The sequence below is a fragment of the Neomonachus schauinslandi genome, chromosome 7, assembly GCF_002201575.2.
Source record: "Neomonachus schauinslandi chromosome 7, ASM220157v2, whole genome shotgun sequence".
NCBI lineage: Eukaryota > Metazoa > Chordata > Mammalia > Carnivora > Phocidae > Neomonachus > Neomonachus schauinslandi.
Window position 1 is genome coordinate 26,239,930 of NC_058409.1, and position 15,465 is coordinate 26,255,394.

Here is a 15,465-nt window from a genome sequence, read left to right on the forward strand (position 1 = left end):
TGGAAAGCTTGATGGAAAGAGCAAGGGGGGTGAATGCCTGGGAGTTCCAAGGAGAATACAAGTTCCTCTAAAATTTTAGGGGTCTAGTGGTGCTATTTAAGTGTGTCTGGGGTGGTAATGATTCTGTGATACACTTCAGGTTTGAAAACTGATAATTTTCACTTTTTCTTTTGTTCTTGGATTTTGACTGCCTGTGATCTAACGTAGTGATCTTCAAAGTGGGGCACATGTATAGTAAGCCATTTGGAAAGCAGGAAGAAAATACTAGAGCTATTTGTGTTACTTTTTAAATCTCATCCTTTAAGGTTTTTTTTTTTTTTTAATTTAGAGAGTATGTGTGAGCTGGGGGTGGGGCAAAGAGAGAGGGGAGAATCCTCAAGCTGACTCCCCACTGAGCACAGAGCTGATCCCAAGAACCCGAGATCAAGAGCCAGATGCCCATCTGACTGAGCCACCCAGGCGCCCCATTCTTTAATTTTTTTTTTTTTTGGTAGCTTTTATAATATGTTGTTTCGTGACATGTGTTTAAATACAGTATTACAATATTGGTAAAACAGTTCATGTGTACATAATTATAATTAAATTTACTATATTGGGGGTACCTGAACAACCTTAGGCAGGTTGCTTAAATGCTTTAAAACATTTGCTTTTTCTTATGTAAATAGATGTGGTAATACCTATCTTCGGGTTGTTGTGAGGATGAGGTGAAATAGAACATTTAAAGCATATAAAGATAGTGCCTGGCATATGGTAAGCATCTAATAAGTATCAGTACTATTATCATTACAATGGGTGTAGGTTTTCTCATGCTCTATTTATATATTGCTATTATTTTCAGTATTGCTATAAGCTGTATACCTAGTGAGAACAGTCCATGGCTACTGATAAACTAAAATCTAGAAAGTGAGATTCATTTTTTCTTTGTGTATCTTTCAGTTCAAGTGAAAGTATTTAGGAACACTTGTTGCCGTAGTTCAAAGGTCTCTAAAGGCAGCCAGCTCCTGGCTCTAGACAAATATTCCTTTTATGGCCTTCCTTTTGCATGTGTACAACCACCATTTATCATTCAAAAAATCTTATTAGCTGGTCCTCTGTCTGATCTGGCCTGCCCAGAGCCAGGCTGAAGCTGTTGGAGAAGGAATGAAGAATGTTGGATCAGGTCCAAATTGTATTTCAAGGGTCTATACTTTGAAGAAGAAACTTTGGTTGATAAGTCAGAGTGTGACATTTAAAAGTGTGCTCTTGTTGCACATGAAGTGATGATAAATGGCTCTGCTCTTGAAAAAGCCTCTACATTCAGGACTAGTTACACGTTTTATCTGTGTGGCACCTCATTAAGGCCAACCTGAGATGATTCTCAGAAAACAGATTACTGCATTTAACACTGTATTCTGGTTATCAACTTGAGTTTTTGTCTACATCACCAGAATCTAAACTCCCTGAGGTCAGGGACCATGTTAGTCCCGTACCCCCAGGACTTTGCATTCAGTAAATATACGTTGAATTGACTAGTCACTTGTCCACAGTCATATAACTAGTAAGTGGTAGACCTAGATTTAAATCCACCTCTATCTTTACCCATTAGCTCATTTAATTTCTTATCCCTGCAAGGAGGACATTGTCTTCATTTCACACATATGGAAACTTCTGGAAAGAACAGTGACTTGCCCAAGGTACCATAGGAGACAAATGGCAGAGAGGCATTCAAACCCAGGAATGTCTGACTCCATGTCTTATTCTGGCTCTCTCTCCATTAGGCCTGCAAATCATTGGACCTTATTAAGACAAAAGTTTGTGTTTAAGTGGTTTTATGTACAAATGACATTTCAGAAAAAAAAATACAGAGTTACGGATCTCGGATAGTCATGGTCTGGGAGTGCTACAGTGCATTTTCAAATTCCACTTGAAGAATAAAAAAGGACTTGCGTGGAGAAATCCTCTTTTAACGTTTTTTGGAAGGGTACTTAATATGTCCTCAAATCTGTGTACATATTTTAGCTGTCTTCTACATTGGTATTTTCCTTTTATAAATGAACAGTACTGGTATAATCAGTCCTGTTCTGTAGTATTTTATAGAAATAATGAGTCAGAATATTTAGAATCTTGTTAGGGAACTACGCTTGATGGAAAATGAATAGGCTACCTTGTTTCATGTACTCCATTTGGTTTTCCTGTTGCTCCTGTGTTTGCTACTGGCAGCAGTGCCTGGGCAAATGCGCTCAAAGCAGAACTCAGTGCTAAGAATTACCTCCTGACACAGTCTTCACTGCATAGGCAAAAAGGAGAAACACCGCCCCTAGCCTCTTAGCACTACCTAATAAAGGGTCTTTTAGGCAACCTTCTTAATTCTGGATCCTTTCCTTTCTCACATATTCAAAGTCACAGCAGGAAAACTGGGGAAACCAATCCCTTCTGCTAAGTGGCTTGTATGGGGTGACTGATAACGCTGGAAAATTTTTTTTTTTTCAGATTTTTATTTATTTATTTGAGAGAGAATGAGAGACAGAGAGCAGGAGAGGGAGGAGGGTCAGAGGGAGAAGCAGACTCCCCACTGAGCAGGGAGCCCGATGCGGGACTCGATCCCGGGACTCCAGGATCATGACCTGAGCTGAAGGCAGTCGCTTAATCAACTGAGCCACCCAGGCGCCCATACGCTGGAAATTTTACAATAACTACATAAAGGGGGGGGATTTTGTAAGCAAACTACGTCTAGTCCCATCCCTTCTTGTGATGGTGTAATGAAGAATATGGCAATTTCTGAGGTCTTGAGTATAAAATCTTTTATTTTTTTTAAAGATTTTATTTATGGGGCGCCTGGGTGGCTCAGTTGGTTAAGCGACTGCCTTCAGCTCAGGTCATAATCCTGGAGTCCTGGGATCGAGTCCCGCATCGGGCTCCCTGCTCGGCGGGGAGCCTGCTTCTCCCTCTGACCCTCCCCTCTCTCATGTGCTCTCTCTCATTCTCTCTCTCTCAAATAAATAAAATCTTAAAAAAAAAAATTTTTTTTAAAAAGATTTTATTTATTTGACAGAGACACAGGGAGAGAGGGAACACAAGCAGGGGGAGTGGGAGAGGGAGAAGCAGGCTTCCCACAGAGCAGGGAGCCCGATGCGGGGCTCAGTCCCAGGACCCTAGGATCATGACCTGAGCCAAAGGCAGAGGCCTAACCTCTGAGCCACCCAGGCGCCTCCATGAGTATAAAATCTTTTAAAAATTATAGCATGTCCCACAAAATGCGGCTCTTCATTATCACATGAATCTAGCCTTGAGGGTCCAAACGCCTTATATTATCTGAATATTCCCCATTTTGTTAGCAGGTGGAGGTCTCATCCTACCTGTCCATAACCAGTAAAGGACAGAAGCTGAGCCCTTTCAATATGCTTTGGAAAGCATCTGGCACAATTAGGCATTAATCTTTACCAACAGCGATTAAAGGCACACTTTCTGGAACCAGATAGCTGGATTCAAATCCTGACTCCATCACATTAGTCCTGTAATCTGAGAAATGGGGTCAAGTAGGAGTTCCAACATCACAGAACCGGGGTGAAAATCAATCCTGTAACGAAGTTACTCCCCTTCCGGACGGTCTCTGCCCATCTGCAGCGTACGATCTGCACCACAGCCTGAGCTGCAAGGGCCTAAGCCCCGCCCCCTGCCCGTCCCCACCACGCGCAAGCGCAGCTTGGCTCCGCCGGGGACCCTGCCCAGGCTTGCGTGCTGGTCGTCGGCGGGAGACTGGGTCTCGCGATGTGCGTGTGCGTGTGCGTGCGCGATCCTTGCGAGCTCGCGCACGCCTCCCCTCGCAATACTGGGCTGTGGCGGCCTCTTCCTCTTGCGCTTGGGGCAGGACCCTGAGCGGTGGCCGCGGCGAGAGCTGAGCCCAGCGTCCGCTTCGCCGCCACCGCCCTCGCTGCCTGCCCGTCTGACTTGGGCTCTTCGCTTAGTGCCGAGGCGACAGGCTGGGAAGGGAGCGGCGCCGGCGTGAGGTTCCCAGCTGATGGGCAACCCCTGGGCGCGCTGAGGGGCCGGGCTACCAGCGGCTGAGGTAGGTGGGCGCGCGGGGGTTTGTCAGTCTGGCTCCGAGCAGAGTCGGGGCGGCGGGAGCTCGTGGAGAAGGCGAGGAGGCTGCGAGAAAGGGGGCCCAGCCTGCCGGTGCGAAGAGGTCTCCGACCCACGTCTGAGGAGGGGCTGTGGCCCAGCCCGCAGCGAGAGGAGGGGCCCCGGACGTAGCCTGCTCGTCCCTCGGCGTGGAGCCATTATTGGGGGGAAAATGCTTCCTGCGGCGGGGAGCGGGGGAAGGGGTCACCTTTTCTTTTCTTTGAGAGGTCAAAATTAGCAGTCCTCCCTGTCCCCCGTTAAATTAAAGCCTGCCGGCTTCGAGATGGACATCTAGATGGAGTGGTCTGTGGACTTCTGCAGCTTGCAGAACTCCCAAGTGCACGGATAGCGGGCTATGAATTTTGGTGGTTGGAGGGTATACGACTCTTTCTCTGGTGTGGGCGTGTATCTTCTGCAAACTTGTTATTGTTAATGCATTAATAATCGCTTTTGGTTACAACAGGTAATACATTTCCAAACGCCTCTTGTCAAATAAGGATTCTGGCACGGGGGAAACTGCGCCGTGGGGCACAATTAAGGGGTAGAAAGAAGACAAAGAAGGCCGTTATTTATGATCTGTCTTGGTATCAAAACTTTCCGTGGTGGGACAGGATGCATGGCTTTTGGCATTTGTTTTGGCCCTCGCTGAATAGACTGAGTGACGTGGGTCACAAATGGACTTTCATTTAGAATTATAAAAATATATATGATTCTGTATAATCGTTGCAACCCAAATGACCTAAAATAAATCTCTGAGAATTAGGTGATGTTTGATCTTCGGAAGAGAACAGAACTTGGGATTTCTTGAAAGAAAGATATTCTCCATGTTTAGAAAGCTTCAGGAATGCTTTGTGAAGTTACTAAAAATAGTTGTAGTTCTTTATGTTGGCAGTAATGAGTACCACATTCAAGAAAAGGGAAAATAATTATTTCATAAAGAACGGCTCATCCAGGGACTTTCGTGTTTAAATACAGTAAAACAGCTTCAGGGATAGCAAGTTTTAGTGTGTGCCTTTTTTTTTCCCTTAAAGATTCATTTATTTATTTTAGGGGGGCGGGGGGAGGGGCAGAGGGAGAGAATCCCAAGCGGACTCCCCTCTGAGTTTGGAGCCGGACGCGGGGGCTCAGTCCCACGACCCAAGCGGAAATCAACGGTCTCTCAACCGACTGAGCTTCCCAGGCGCCCCAGTGTGTGCTTTAAAAATTCTAATTTAGTCATAGTTAAAATACATAGAAGCTCCTAGTTGACTCCCGTATATTCAGTGAACCATTTTTAAAGGTAATTAACCTTTGATAGGTTACACATTGTGTTATGTAACTCTTGGCTTTCATTCAGTCCAAACTATAGAAATGTATTCATTCTCATTCTCTTTAAGAAGTGTGGCCTGCATACTTTCACTGAACTCTCTACTATATTATGGGAAGAGTCTTAACAAGAAAGAACAGTATGCTGTCAAGCCCTGAAGTAGGAGACACTATTAAGTGTAGGATTAATTAATGCTTGTATATATAAATACTGCTTACAAACATATATATCGTGTGTGTGTGTGTGTGTGTGTGTGTGTATGATAATGCACAAAAGGATCTAATGCTGTTGAGTCCCATCTTAAGAGGTTGAAATCCCAAAGTAGAAAGGATGGGTTTTAGCTCTTTCCTTTTTAGTTAACTACATCAGTAACTGTCATAGTAGATTAATTTCTTTTCCAACTTTTTTTTTTTTTAAGGAGAGAGCTCAGGCTGTGGATGAGCAGAGTGGGGAGAGGCAGAGGGAGAGAGAGAATCTTAAGCAGGCTCCACACCCAACTTGAAGCCCCACACGGGGCTCTATCTCACGACCCTAAGATCATGACCCTTTTGAAATCAAGAGTGGGACACTTAACCAACAGAGCCACCCAGGTGCCCCTCTTTTCTAGCTTCTTAATCAGTTATGGAGTAAGTAGAATACTGTATTGATTTTTTGACAGCAGGGAAGAAAAACATAGAACATATAGAAGACGTGACCTTAGAAATGTTCTTTAGGTCAGTGTCTCATTGTTTGTCCATTGGAATAAACAACTTTACTCCTGTTTTGTGTCCTAGTGCTTAGAACAGTGTTTTGCATGGACTTGGCTCTCAATAAATGTGAGCCGTGTCAGAAGTAAATTAACATAATACAAACCAAATCCCTAAATTCCTGGAGAAGATTAAAGGAATTGGTGAAAGGTGCCTTTCTTTCTTTCTTTTTTTTTTTTTAATTGCAGGTCTACTTTTTAAATAGTGTATTTTTTTTTTCAGTGTTTGTTGGTGTCTGAGTAGAAGATACTGGCCATCTTGCCTTTAAGAGCCTAACGTAATGTAAGCTGGCTCTGTATCCTGAGTGCTAATATATGGTGAATGTTCTGATAAATTAAGAGGAAGTAAAGTTAAGGGAAGTAAGGTCCAGAGGAAAGGTTTTGGTAAATTAATGATAGGAACTTAAAAGGCATGAAATGTAAAGCACTGAAATAGACTGTAGGAAGAAACATTTTCTTCCTTTACCGTCAGTGCTGGTTGTGGAAGGAAACTTGTACCTTTCTACCTCATTTTACTAGAGCTTTCCTTGCAGCAGGGTGATTTCTGAATGATAAAATTGAAAAGGGGGTAACTTTTTCTCTTAAAATCTTCTCAGAGGTCTGTGTTTCTCTTTGTTTTTGCATGTGGTCTCTAGTCCAACTTTATTGGCAATAAACTAGTATTTTGATTCCTGTCTAATTCCTGTTTATATGTCTCAATTAGTTTATAACTTGAAGGGGAAAGGAATGTGGTTAGTCCCTTCACAGATTCCAACGTTAGCTTTTCTTCAATTTGGAAAACAAATCTGTTTGACTTTGTAGGTATTATCAACAGAAAGATTTTGTGGATATTTGGAGAGGTATGAGCAAAAGAGGTGAATAAAAAACAGGAATATTTTAAAGTGGGTCTTATGTTTTCATTTTAGTATAGCTGGGTCATTCTCATAGTAGGGGGTGAGTTTTGCCCCACCCCCCCCCCCGCCCCCCTGCCCCCCGCCCGGGAATATTTGGCAATGTATGGGGAAACTTTAGGTTGTCAAATTGGGAGGGAGAAGAGAGTGTGGTTACTGACATCTAGTGGGTAGAGGCTAGGGATGCTCCTAAGCATCTTAAAATACACAGGACACCCTCTCCCCCCAAAGAATTATCTGATTTAAATGACAGTGCTATTATTGAGAAACCCTGATGTAGTTGTGTATTATGCTGAAATTGTTGGTTCTGATGTCAGATTACCTGAATTCCTATTTGGCTTTACCATTTCCTAATGTGTGACCTTGCAAATTGGTAAAAATCCCTCCTTTCTGTAAAATATGGCTAATAATAGTATGTTCCTCAGAGTTGTGTGGATTAAATCAGATAATGTGCAGAGTGCCAAACTTATTACCTGGCACATAGAAAATGTTAAAAAACTGTTAACTTTCAGCTAATATTACTACATTTGGAACACATCTTGATCTGTCTTTATTTCTGAGCTGAAATTAGAATTTGAGCTGGTGAAGTGATAATAACATTTCTTATTATATCCTTGGGGATTGAGCAAAGAATTACTCTTTTTAATATTTGTGTTAACTCATTTAAATTGTTTTATGTTCTCAAGTCTGTAAGGCTTCTGCCATAAACAAATAGCTTATCATTGTAGATATTCTTCTTTATAGTTAAGACTTTAAGCCAGCTGTATCTGTTGATTTACAGGAAATATTTAGTAATTTAACAAATTCAATTCTGTGACTTGACTCCCATTTCCTTTTGCCTTTATAACTGAGGTTTTGGTGCAATTTTACATGTATGGTGTGTGTAGGCAAACATTAACAGCTTAGGGGCTAGATCTTACTATATACCTGTGACTCTTTTTCTAAATCTGAATTGGAACTCATATCTTTATTTTTCTTACCTTATTGGAATATAATACTTTAGTTTCACTACACTCATTTTCTGGGGCACCTGGAGGGCTCAGTCAGTTAAACATCTGCCTTTGGCTTGGGCATTGATCCCGGGGTCCTGGAATTGAACCCAGCATCGGGCTCCCTGCTCAGCCGGGAGTCTACCTCTCCCTCCTCCTTCTGCCTTTCCTCCAGCTCATGCTCTCTCTCACACTCTCTCTCTAATAAATAAATAAAATCTTTACAAAAAAATAAACTCATTTTCTGTGTGTCTAAATGATATGGCTGTTCAGTGCTGACCTGTTATGGTAGTGGTTGTAATATATACTTTATAAAGAAAAAAAAATCACGGGGATGTTTTCACAGAACAGAGACTGGACTCTTTGTTAGTCAGTCACAGGGCTCTTTTAAGGGAAGAATATTCACACATATTTATGATCAGGAAGAAATTGCACATTCAGCTTTTTGTCTTGATAATCATACCTTCAAAATAGAAATATTTTATTATGATTGTTACCTATATTTTTGTAGTGTAATTCTCAATTGTGTAAGTGTTGGTTCATTTTAGCTAATGGAAACCTTTGTTCACCCTTTATGAGTACTTCCTCCTGTTTGGATAGTTTGGATTAAAAGTTTTTGTTTTTTGGGGTTTTTTATAGATTAGTTAATTTAAAGGGGTTCAGTATCTTGAGAGATTGTGTTCTTAGCTTGGCACATTCCATGTTTTGTAAAGTGTAGCATACACTGAGGATCCTTTTTTTTTTTTTCCTTTTTTTTAAAGATTTGTTTATTTTAGCAAGCCAGCGAGATCGAGAGCACATGCGCGAGTGGGGGAAGGGGCAGAGGGAAAGAATCTTCAAGCAGACTCCCTGCTGAGCGCGGTGCTTGAAGCAGGGCTCTATCTCACGACCCTTGAGATCATGTCCTGACCCTTGAGATCATGTCCTGAGGCGAAACTAAGAGTCGGATGCTTAACTGAGGGAGCCACCCAGGTGCCCCAACACTGAGGATTCTATATCAATAATAAGTTATAATAAGGAAGTGTCCACCTTGTGGCAACTATGGCCAGATCATATGTGTATATGTGAGAAATAAAAGGCCAAAAGAAGGCATTCTAAGAATGTTAGGCAAATGGAAAAAAAAAAAAAAAAGAATAATGTTAATAGAGTTCTTGTGTTTGTTGTTATCCTTTTAGGGTTTCATAATCTAGAAGAAAAGAACCTATAAAATGTAACAGATTTAGGGGCGCCTGGGTGGCTTGGCTCAGTCGTTAAGCCTCTGCCTTCGGAAGCTCAGGTCATGATCTCAGGGTCCTGGGATCGAGTCCCACATCGGGCTTCCTGCTCGGCGGGGAGCCTGCTTCTCCCTCTCCCGCTCCCCCTGCTTATGTTCCCTCTCTCGCTGTGTCTCTCTGTCAAATAAATAAATAAAATCTTTTTTAACAAATGTAATAGATTTATTCTCTAATTATCCACTTTTCCTTTTCCTAAGCAGTGAACATTATGGCTACTAATGCAGTATTATAGTTGAGTTATCCTGTGTGACTTATGTCCATACCCTTGGTTAAGTTGAGGAAAACAAGTATCTTTGAATCTGCTGATGTGTGTTTGTTTATAAGTGGTCTGGAGTCCTGCCTGTCGGCCTAATTTTAGGTAGCCTGCATAGTTTTTGGAAGACAGACTATTTTCCCACTGAATACTGTCATACAGGTGTATATTTGTATATGTGTATTTATGCATATTTGTCATTTATTTTTGGTAGAAAATGATGCATCCTGTTGCCAGCAGTAATCCGGCTTTCTGTGGGCCTGGCAAGCCTTCCTGCCTCAATGAAGATGCCATGAGAGCTGCTGATCAGTTTGACATATATTCCTCCCAGCAAAGCAAATATAGCCACACAGTCAGCCACAAACCAATGGCTTGTCAGAGGCAAGACCCATTAAATGAAACACACTTGCAGACTACAAGTGGCAGAAGTCTAGAGATAAAAGATGAACTAAAGAAAAAGAAGAATCTCAACCGATCCGGTAAACGTGGCCGACCTTCAGGAACCACCAAATCCGCAGGATACCGTACCAGCACAGGCCGACCCCTGGGAACCACCAAAGCAGCTGGATTTAAGACAAGTCCAGGCAGACCTTTGGGTACAACCAAAGCTGCGGGATACAAAGTCAGTCCAGGGAGACCTCCAGGTAGCATTAAAGCTCTATCCCGTCTTGCCGATCTTGGTTATGGCTGTGGCACCGCTGCTTTTCCTTACCCTATGATGCATGGCAGAGCAGTTCATGGGGTAGAGGAAACCAGCAGTGAAGTCAAGCCACCCAATGAGTGAGTGAGGCAGGAAAGGAGGGCCAGGATTAGAAGGAATATTGTGAATAATCCCAAAGCTTCTGGTTTTACTTTGACATACATGATACTATGGCCTGGGCTTTCCAAATTTGTTTTCCCGTTTGATTTGTTTTCCTGCCTTTGCTTAGAAACTGCCATATGCTGACAGATGCACTCAGGGCATGAGCAGTGGCATTGTATTTGTATATAGGTTCAAGTGTAATACCTAACTAAATCATTTTTGCTTTTTCTTTAGAGTTCTGGTTGTGTCTCATATTTCATTACTCCTTTTGGGCCATTTTAAATAGATGCTTTATGTGCTAAACAACTGAAACCATTATACCTGTTAGTTTGTGAAGTAAGCCTACAATATAATAAAGATAATATCCAAGGTATTTTTAACTGATGGAACAAAGCAAACTAATGATTCAGGATTACTTGAGGTAATGGCTGTGAGTTTTTGTAACATTTATTTTCATGAGACAGGACACAGATATTTGTATGCTTTGGCATTTACATAGACTTCAGATGTTAAAAATCTTTTAATGTTCTAGGTTTAAGCAGCAGAAGCTTATTTATTTTATTTCATTGATCTACATGGTATTAATTGATTTAACCATCATTCCTAAAAGAATTCTTTAGTGTTTGCCTTTCAACAATGATACGTTGTGTATTTTTTAATTGCCTAAGAGCATATATACCAAACACTACAAACAATTCATATTTACACAAAAATTAAACTTTTTAATGAACACTGCACATTACATTTCTGGTGAAATATGCATTCTGAGAATAGCATACATAATGTAATAGAAAAAGAAACATTCTTAAGGTCTGCATGTAGCTGTAGTCACTGTATTTTGCCTTTCATATATTTAGTTTTAAAGCATTATACTTAAAACATTTATTAATGTTGTTCATTTATTCAAAATTTTATTAGTTTTTTTCCTGAGAAATTGTCCCATTGCATTAGCACTTACGGTGGTTTCAGGTTTATATCTACCAAAGGACACAAATTGAATGGTAGAGTCTAAAACTGGTATAAACAAAATGCAATTGTCTGTCAGAACCCAAATATTAAGAAATATATAGGAATCCATCTATGCATGAATCATATAAAAATATGTTGATTAGTTTAATTAAACATCTAATTGTGGCTCCAGTGAGACCACTTCATCCAAAAGAAAATTTTTTCCAACAGTGTTTGCTTTAGAAGCAAGATAGAAAAAAAGTATTGGGTAGATGTGTATGGTAGGGACAGAGAGAAATCACTCTTCTCCCCTTTCTGAAAGGAATAGTCTTCGTTAATATACATTTTATTTATTCTGAGTTCTAAATAAAATAAACTATTACAAACTTTGGATTTGAAAAAATTCCACTCAAATTGTGGAATTTTAAATGCCTTTGAGATTATAGTGTAGATCTGCAGGACCCAAAAACTTTTAAAATAATTAGAATTTTAAAAGGGAGCACATTGTGTTATTTGGGCTTGCCCTCAGTTAATGCAAACTCTCGTTATTGCAAATGGATGTCATGTTTCGTACCTTTTCATCAGGAAAAAAGCAGCAAGCCTTCAGGCGTTCCAGTGATGCCTGACACAATGAGCTGGACTTAATGCTGCTCTTTATAGTAGGAGGTGTTGCATTGTATGTGGGGACTGTGTGTGCACTGGCATCTAAGACAGTGAATGACCTCAGCAATTTCAGCTTTGCACAAACCATAGAGAACAATATTGGATGACTATATAATAAGTTGTAACATTCTGGCAGCTAAATTGTTACAAGAGCTTCTCCTTGCAGAAGCTTAAGATATAAAACTTTGAATAATTTACTCAGAACAGTATAACTTCTGACACACACAAATGCTTACATCTTTATTCATATGTTTATCCAGTTTTGATATGTATCTGTCATTTAGCTGTTTCTCAAGGTGATGTTCAGCAGTTGGCTACTTAAAAATCCTCTTTTGAGTTCCTGAAAATAGCTGTTTAATTAAATGTTCTACCGTAGGATAATGTATATCACCGTTAAGGATTTGGTTGCCTCTTGTTTTATACTGTGTCCATTTGACAATTCCCTTTAAGTTTATTTTCATTCCTGATTTTGTTGTACATACCCTTCCCTTTCTCTCTTGCCTTTGCTTCATTCATTCATTGCCCTGCCTCTTTCCCATCCTTCAGCACATCTACTCAGTGGTGCTGTGCTGTGTGTCAGAAGATAAAGGAGGTGTATTATTGTATAATGAATTTTGTATACATGTTAATGAAATGGTGAAATCAACTAAAGGAATTCTGTTCATAACAGTGTTTATTAATATCAGGAGGCAAATGGCTACAGTTGTGAATGGTTAACATTGTTTAGAAAGCTGAATTTTCTGTTCATGTAAGCATTTACCTGGAGTAATTAGATCCGTATGGTGGTGAGCATCTCCTGATTCCACTTTTCTCCTTGTGAACAGTTTATTGGTGCCATGCTGAAGAGAAAGACATCTAAGTGATAACATGAAGTCTTAAAATATAAAATATTTTTACTTCTCTATAAAGACTACATTGTGCATCTTTTGTAACACTGTCTCTTGTCATGATAAACACTGAAATAGCATGTTAAACAATTGCCTATACTTAATATAATCAGTTGGGGAAAACTGGCCTTTTCCTCCAACTGTGTGATTGTTCCTTGAAAGGTAAATTGCTAATTTTATATTGTATAATTCTGTTCTTCATAAAATAGGTTTCACTATTCTATATTAAAACTGTTGGTCAGAAAATGATCTATTCAAGTAAGTTGGCTTTACTTTTTTTCTTTGAAAACTATTTTAACATGCCTTATTTATTATCATATTAACAAATAAGCAGCTAATACAGATGAAATTTTCATTTTTTGACAGATATAACCTTGCATAACTAATCTTTAGTATGGGATGATTTTGATACTATCTTTGGAGTTTTGCACTGGATATTAAAAAAATACTGGCATAATGTATTGGAAGAAAATAAGTATCTGATTAATTTTTAATATTTGGGGACATTTTTAAAAATCAGTGTTCAATTAGACTAAAATATTCTTTATATTTTTTATTTACTTTTTAAAGAAAACATCTGTTAAAGTAATAAAAGTAATCTTCATTCCAAACTGATGTTTGTGTGAATTTACATGTATATTTTCATGATGTAATAGAGTTTCTTTGAGTTAAGGAGGAAAAAACAATTATCTGGATCCATTTATTAGGTTAAAGGTGATCCAGCCAGTGTAAGAAAAACCAGTGTATGGGCTAAAGAAAAAAAAACCTTCTCCTTTATATTCTAAGAAGCTTTAAAAAAATAATTCAGGGGATGTTGGCGATACCTGCTGCTCTTGTCGGTCATTGTCTCTGATATGCAGTGAAATTTTATGATCCCTTTATGATATAAAAATTCACAACAGTTAAAAACATTTTTTTCCTTGGACATAAAATATTTAGATGCTATTATATTTTTGTTTTTATTATGGCTTACCTATATGCTATTAAACTCTAGGATGTATCTAAATCTTTCCTTTGCTTTTCCCTCCCCCTCCTCCAAAGTAGGTAAATCTGTACTCTCACATACAATGTATTTAATTTTTGGAAATTTTAATGCTATAGTAAATCAAGTGTGTGATTTATAGTAATCAGACCACTTTGATTCTTTAAGTTTCACGGTTTCCTTTTTCCACAGATAATTACAGAGAAAATAATTACCAATTAACTGATACAAGCACGCTGTCCTCTGCTGTAAAAAGTCTGAATAGATACTGTGTATGTTTTTATGTCCATGAACTTGAGCTACTCGTGTGCAATTATGTGTATGGGAATGGAGTAGTGTTCATGATTTGTATCTACATCATCATATGGATGTATATTTATTAATAAAGTCATTACTTTAAAACCAACTATGTTTACTGCTTTATTTTCTTAGCACAGTATTTGTGAATTAGAGGAATGGTAAGTAGTAAATCTTTATCATGACTGGATCTCGTATTTTCCTGGCTGTGCTTTCTGAAATCTGCCCCTCTGTACTTTTGTTTTTCTCAAAATAGTAATATTTGTATATCTGTAATTTAAAATCCTAACTTTTTAAAAAAGATTTTATTTATTTATTTGACAAAGAGAGACAGCGAGAGAGGGAGCACAAGCAGGGAGAGTGGGAGAAGGAGAAGCAGGCTTCCCGCCAAGCAGAGAGCCCGATGCAGGGCTTGATCCCAGGACCCTGGGACCATGACCTGAGCTGAAGGCAGATGCTTAACAACTGAGCCACCCAGGTGCCCCATCTGTGGCTGCTTTTGTAATACAGTGGCAGAGCTGAGAAGTTTTGACATAAGACCAGCAAGACATAAATTATTTACTAATTATTCCTTTATGGGAAAGTTTGCTGACCCCTCATTTAGAAGGATAAATTGGAGTAGGAAACAAATGAAATTTGAAGTTGAATTTCAAAACCTGAATGAATGATGGCTTTTTTTTTTTTTTGCTTTTGAATTGTTTTAAATATTTTTCAAATTATACTTTTTTTTTTTTTTAAGATTTTATTTATTTTTTGACAGAGCGAGAGAGGGAACACAAGCAGGGGGAGTGGGAGAAGGAGAAGCAGGCTTCCCGCCGAGCAGGGAGCCCGATGTGGGGCTCGATCTCAGGATCCTGGGATCATGACCTGAGCCAAAGGCAGACGCTTAACGACTGAGCCACCCAGGTGCCCCTCTTCAAAATATACTTAAAAGCATTTTTATGTGTGCTTTTCCTCAAATTGTTGAAGTACTTGGACTTCTACATGAGAATGTGCCGTTGGTTAGGTGTACTGTTCCTAATCTGGGAAGAGATCTACACCATCATAGTACTGGATCATTCACTATGGCTCGAAGGATTACTTAGTTATTCACAATGTTTATACCACATTTTCTGTAGGTCTTTTTTAATAAGAGTTTTATAGTAAAAACGTATTTGTTCATTGTAATTATACTTGCCAAAATTCTCATTCTTTGGCGGTTGTCAGAGAGCAAATCAGTGTCCTGTTGGTTGAAAAGCCAGCCAACTGAAGATTTGTAGTTGAAGAGAAGGCAGTCTCCATTTACCACATAGAATTTATGCCTTGAATATAATTAACACTTGTGATTTTGA

At 39.4% G+C, this 15,465-nt stretch overlaps 1 protein-coding gene across 4 annotated transcripts; it reads left to right on the forward strand.

Moving 5' to 3' along the window:
- The first annotated feature begins 3,775 nt into the window (after nucleotides 1-3,775).
- Nucleotides 3,776-14,321, forward strand: C7H5orf24 (chromosome 7 C5orf24 homolog). 4 transcript variants are annotated; one of them, XM_044916736.1, is made up of 3 exons: nucleotides 3,805-4,045; nucleotides 9,770-10,199; nucleotides 12,793-14,321. In XM_044916736.1, the coding sequence occupies exons 2-3, from the start codon at nucleotides 9,773-9,775 to the stop codon at nucleotides 12,825-12,827; spliced, it is 462 nt and encodes a 153-aa protein (XP_044772671.1). In that variant the 5' UTR covers nucleotides 3,805-4,045; nucleotides 9,770-9,772; the 3' UTR covers nucleotides 12,828-14,321. The 4 variants fall into 4 exon arrangements, 3 of the variants coding, with proteins under 3 accessions (XP_021557474.1, XP_044772671.1, XP_044772672.1); XM_044916737.1 differs by having other exon boundaries at nucleotides 11,891-14,237; XR_002480993.2 differs by having other exon boundaries at nucleotides 9,770-13,113; nucleotides 14,030-14,237.
- The last annotated feature ends 1,144 nt before the right edge of the window (nucleotides 14,322-15,465 follow it).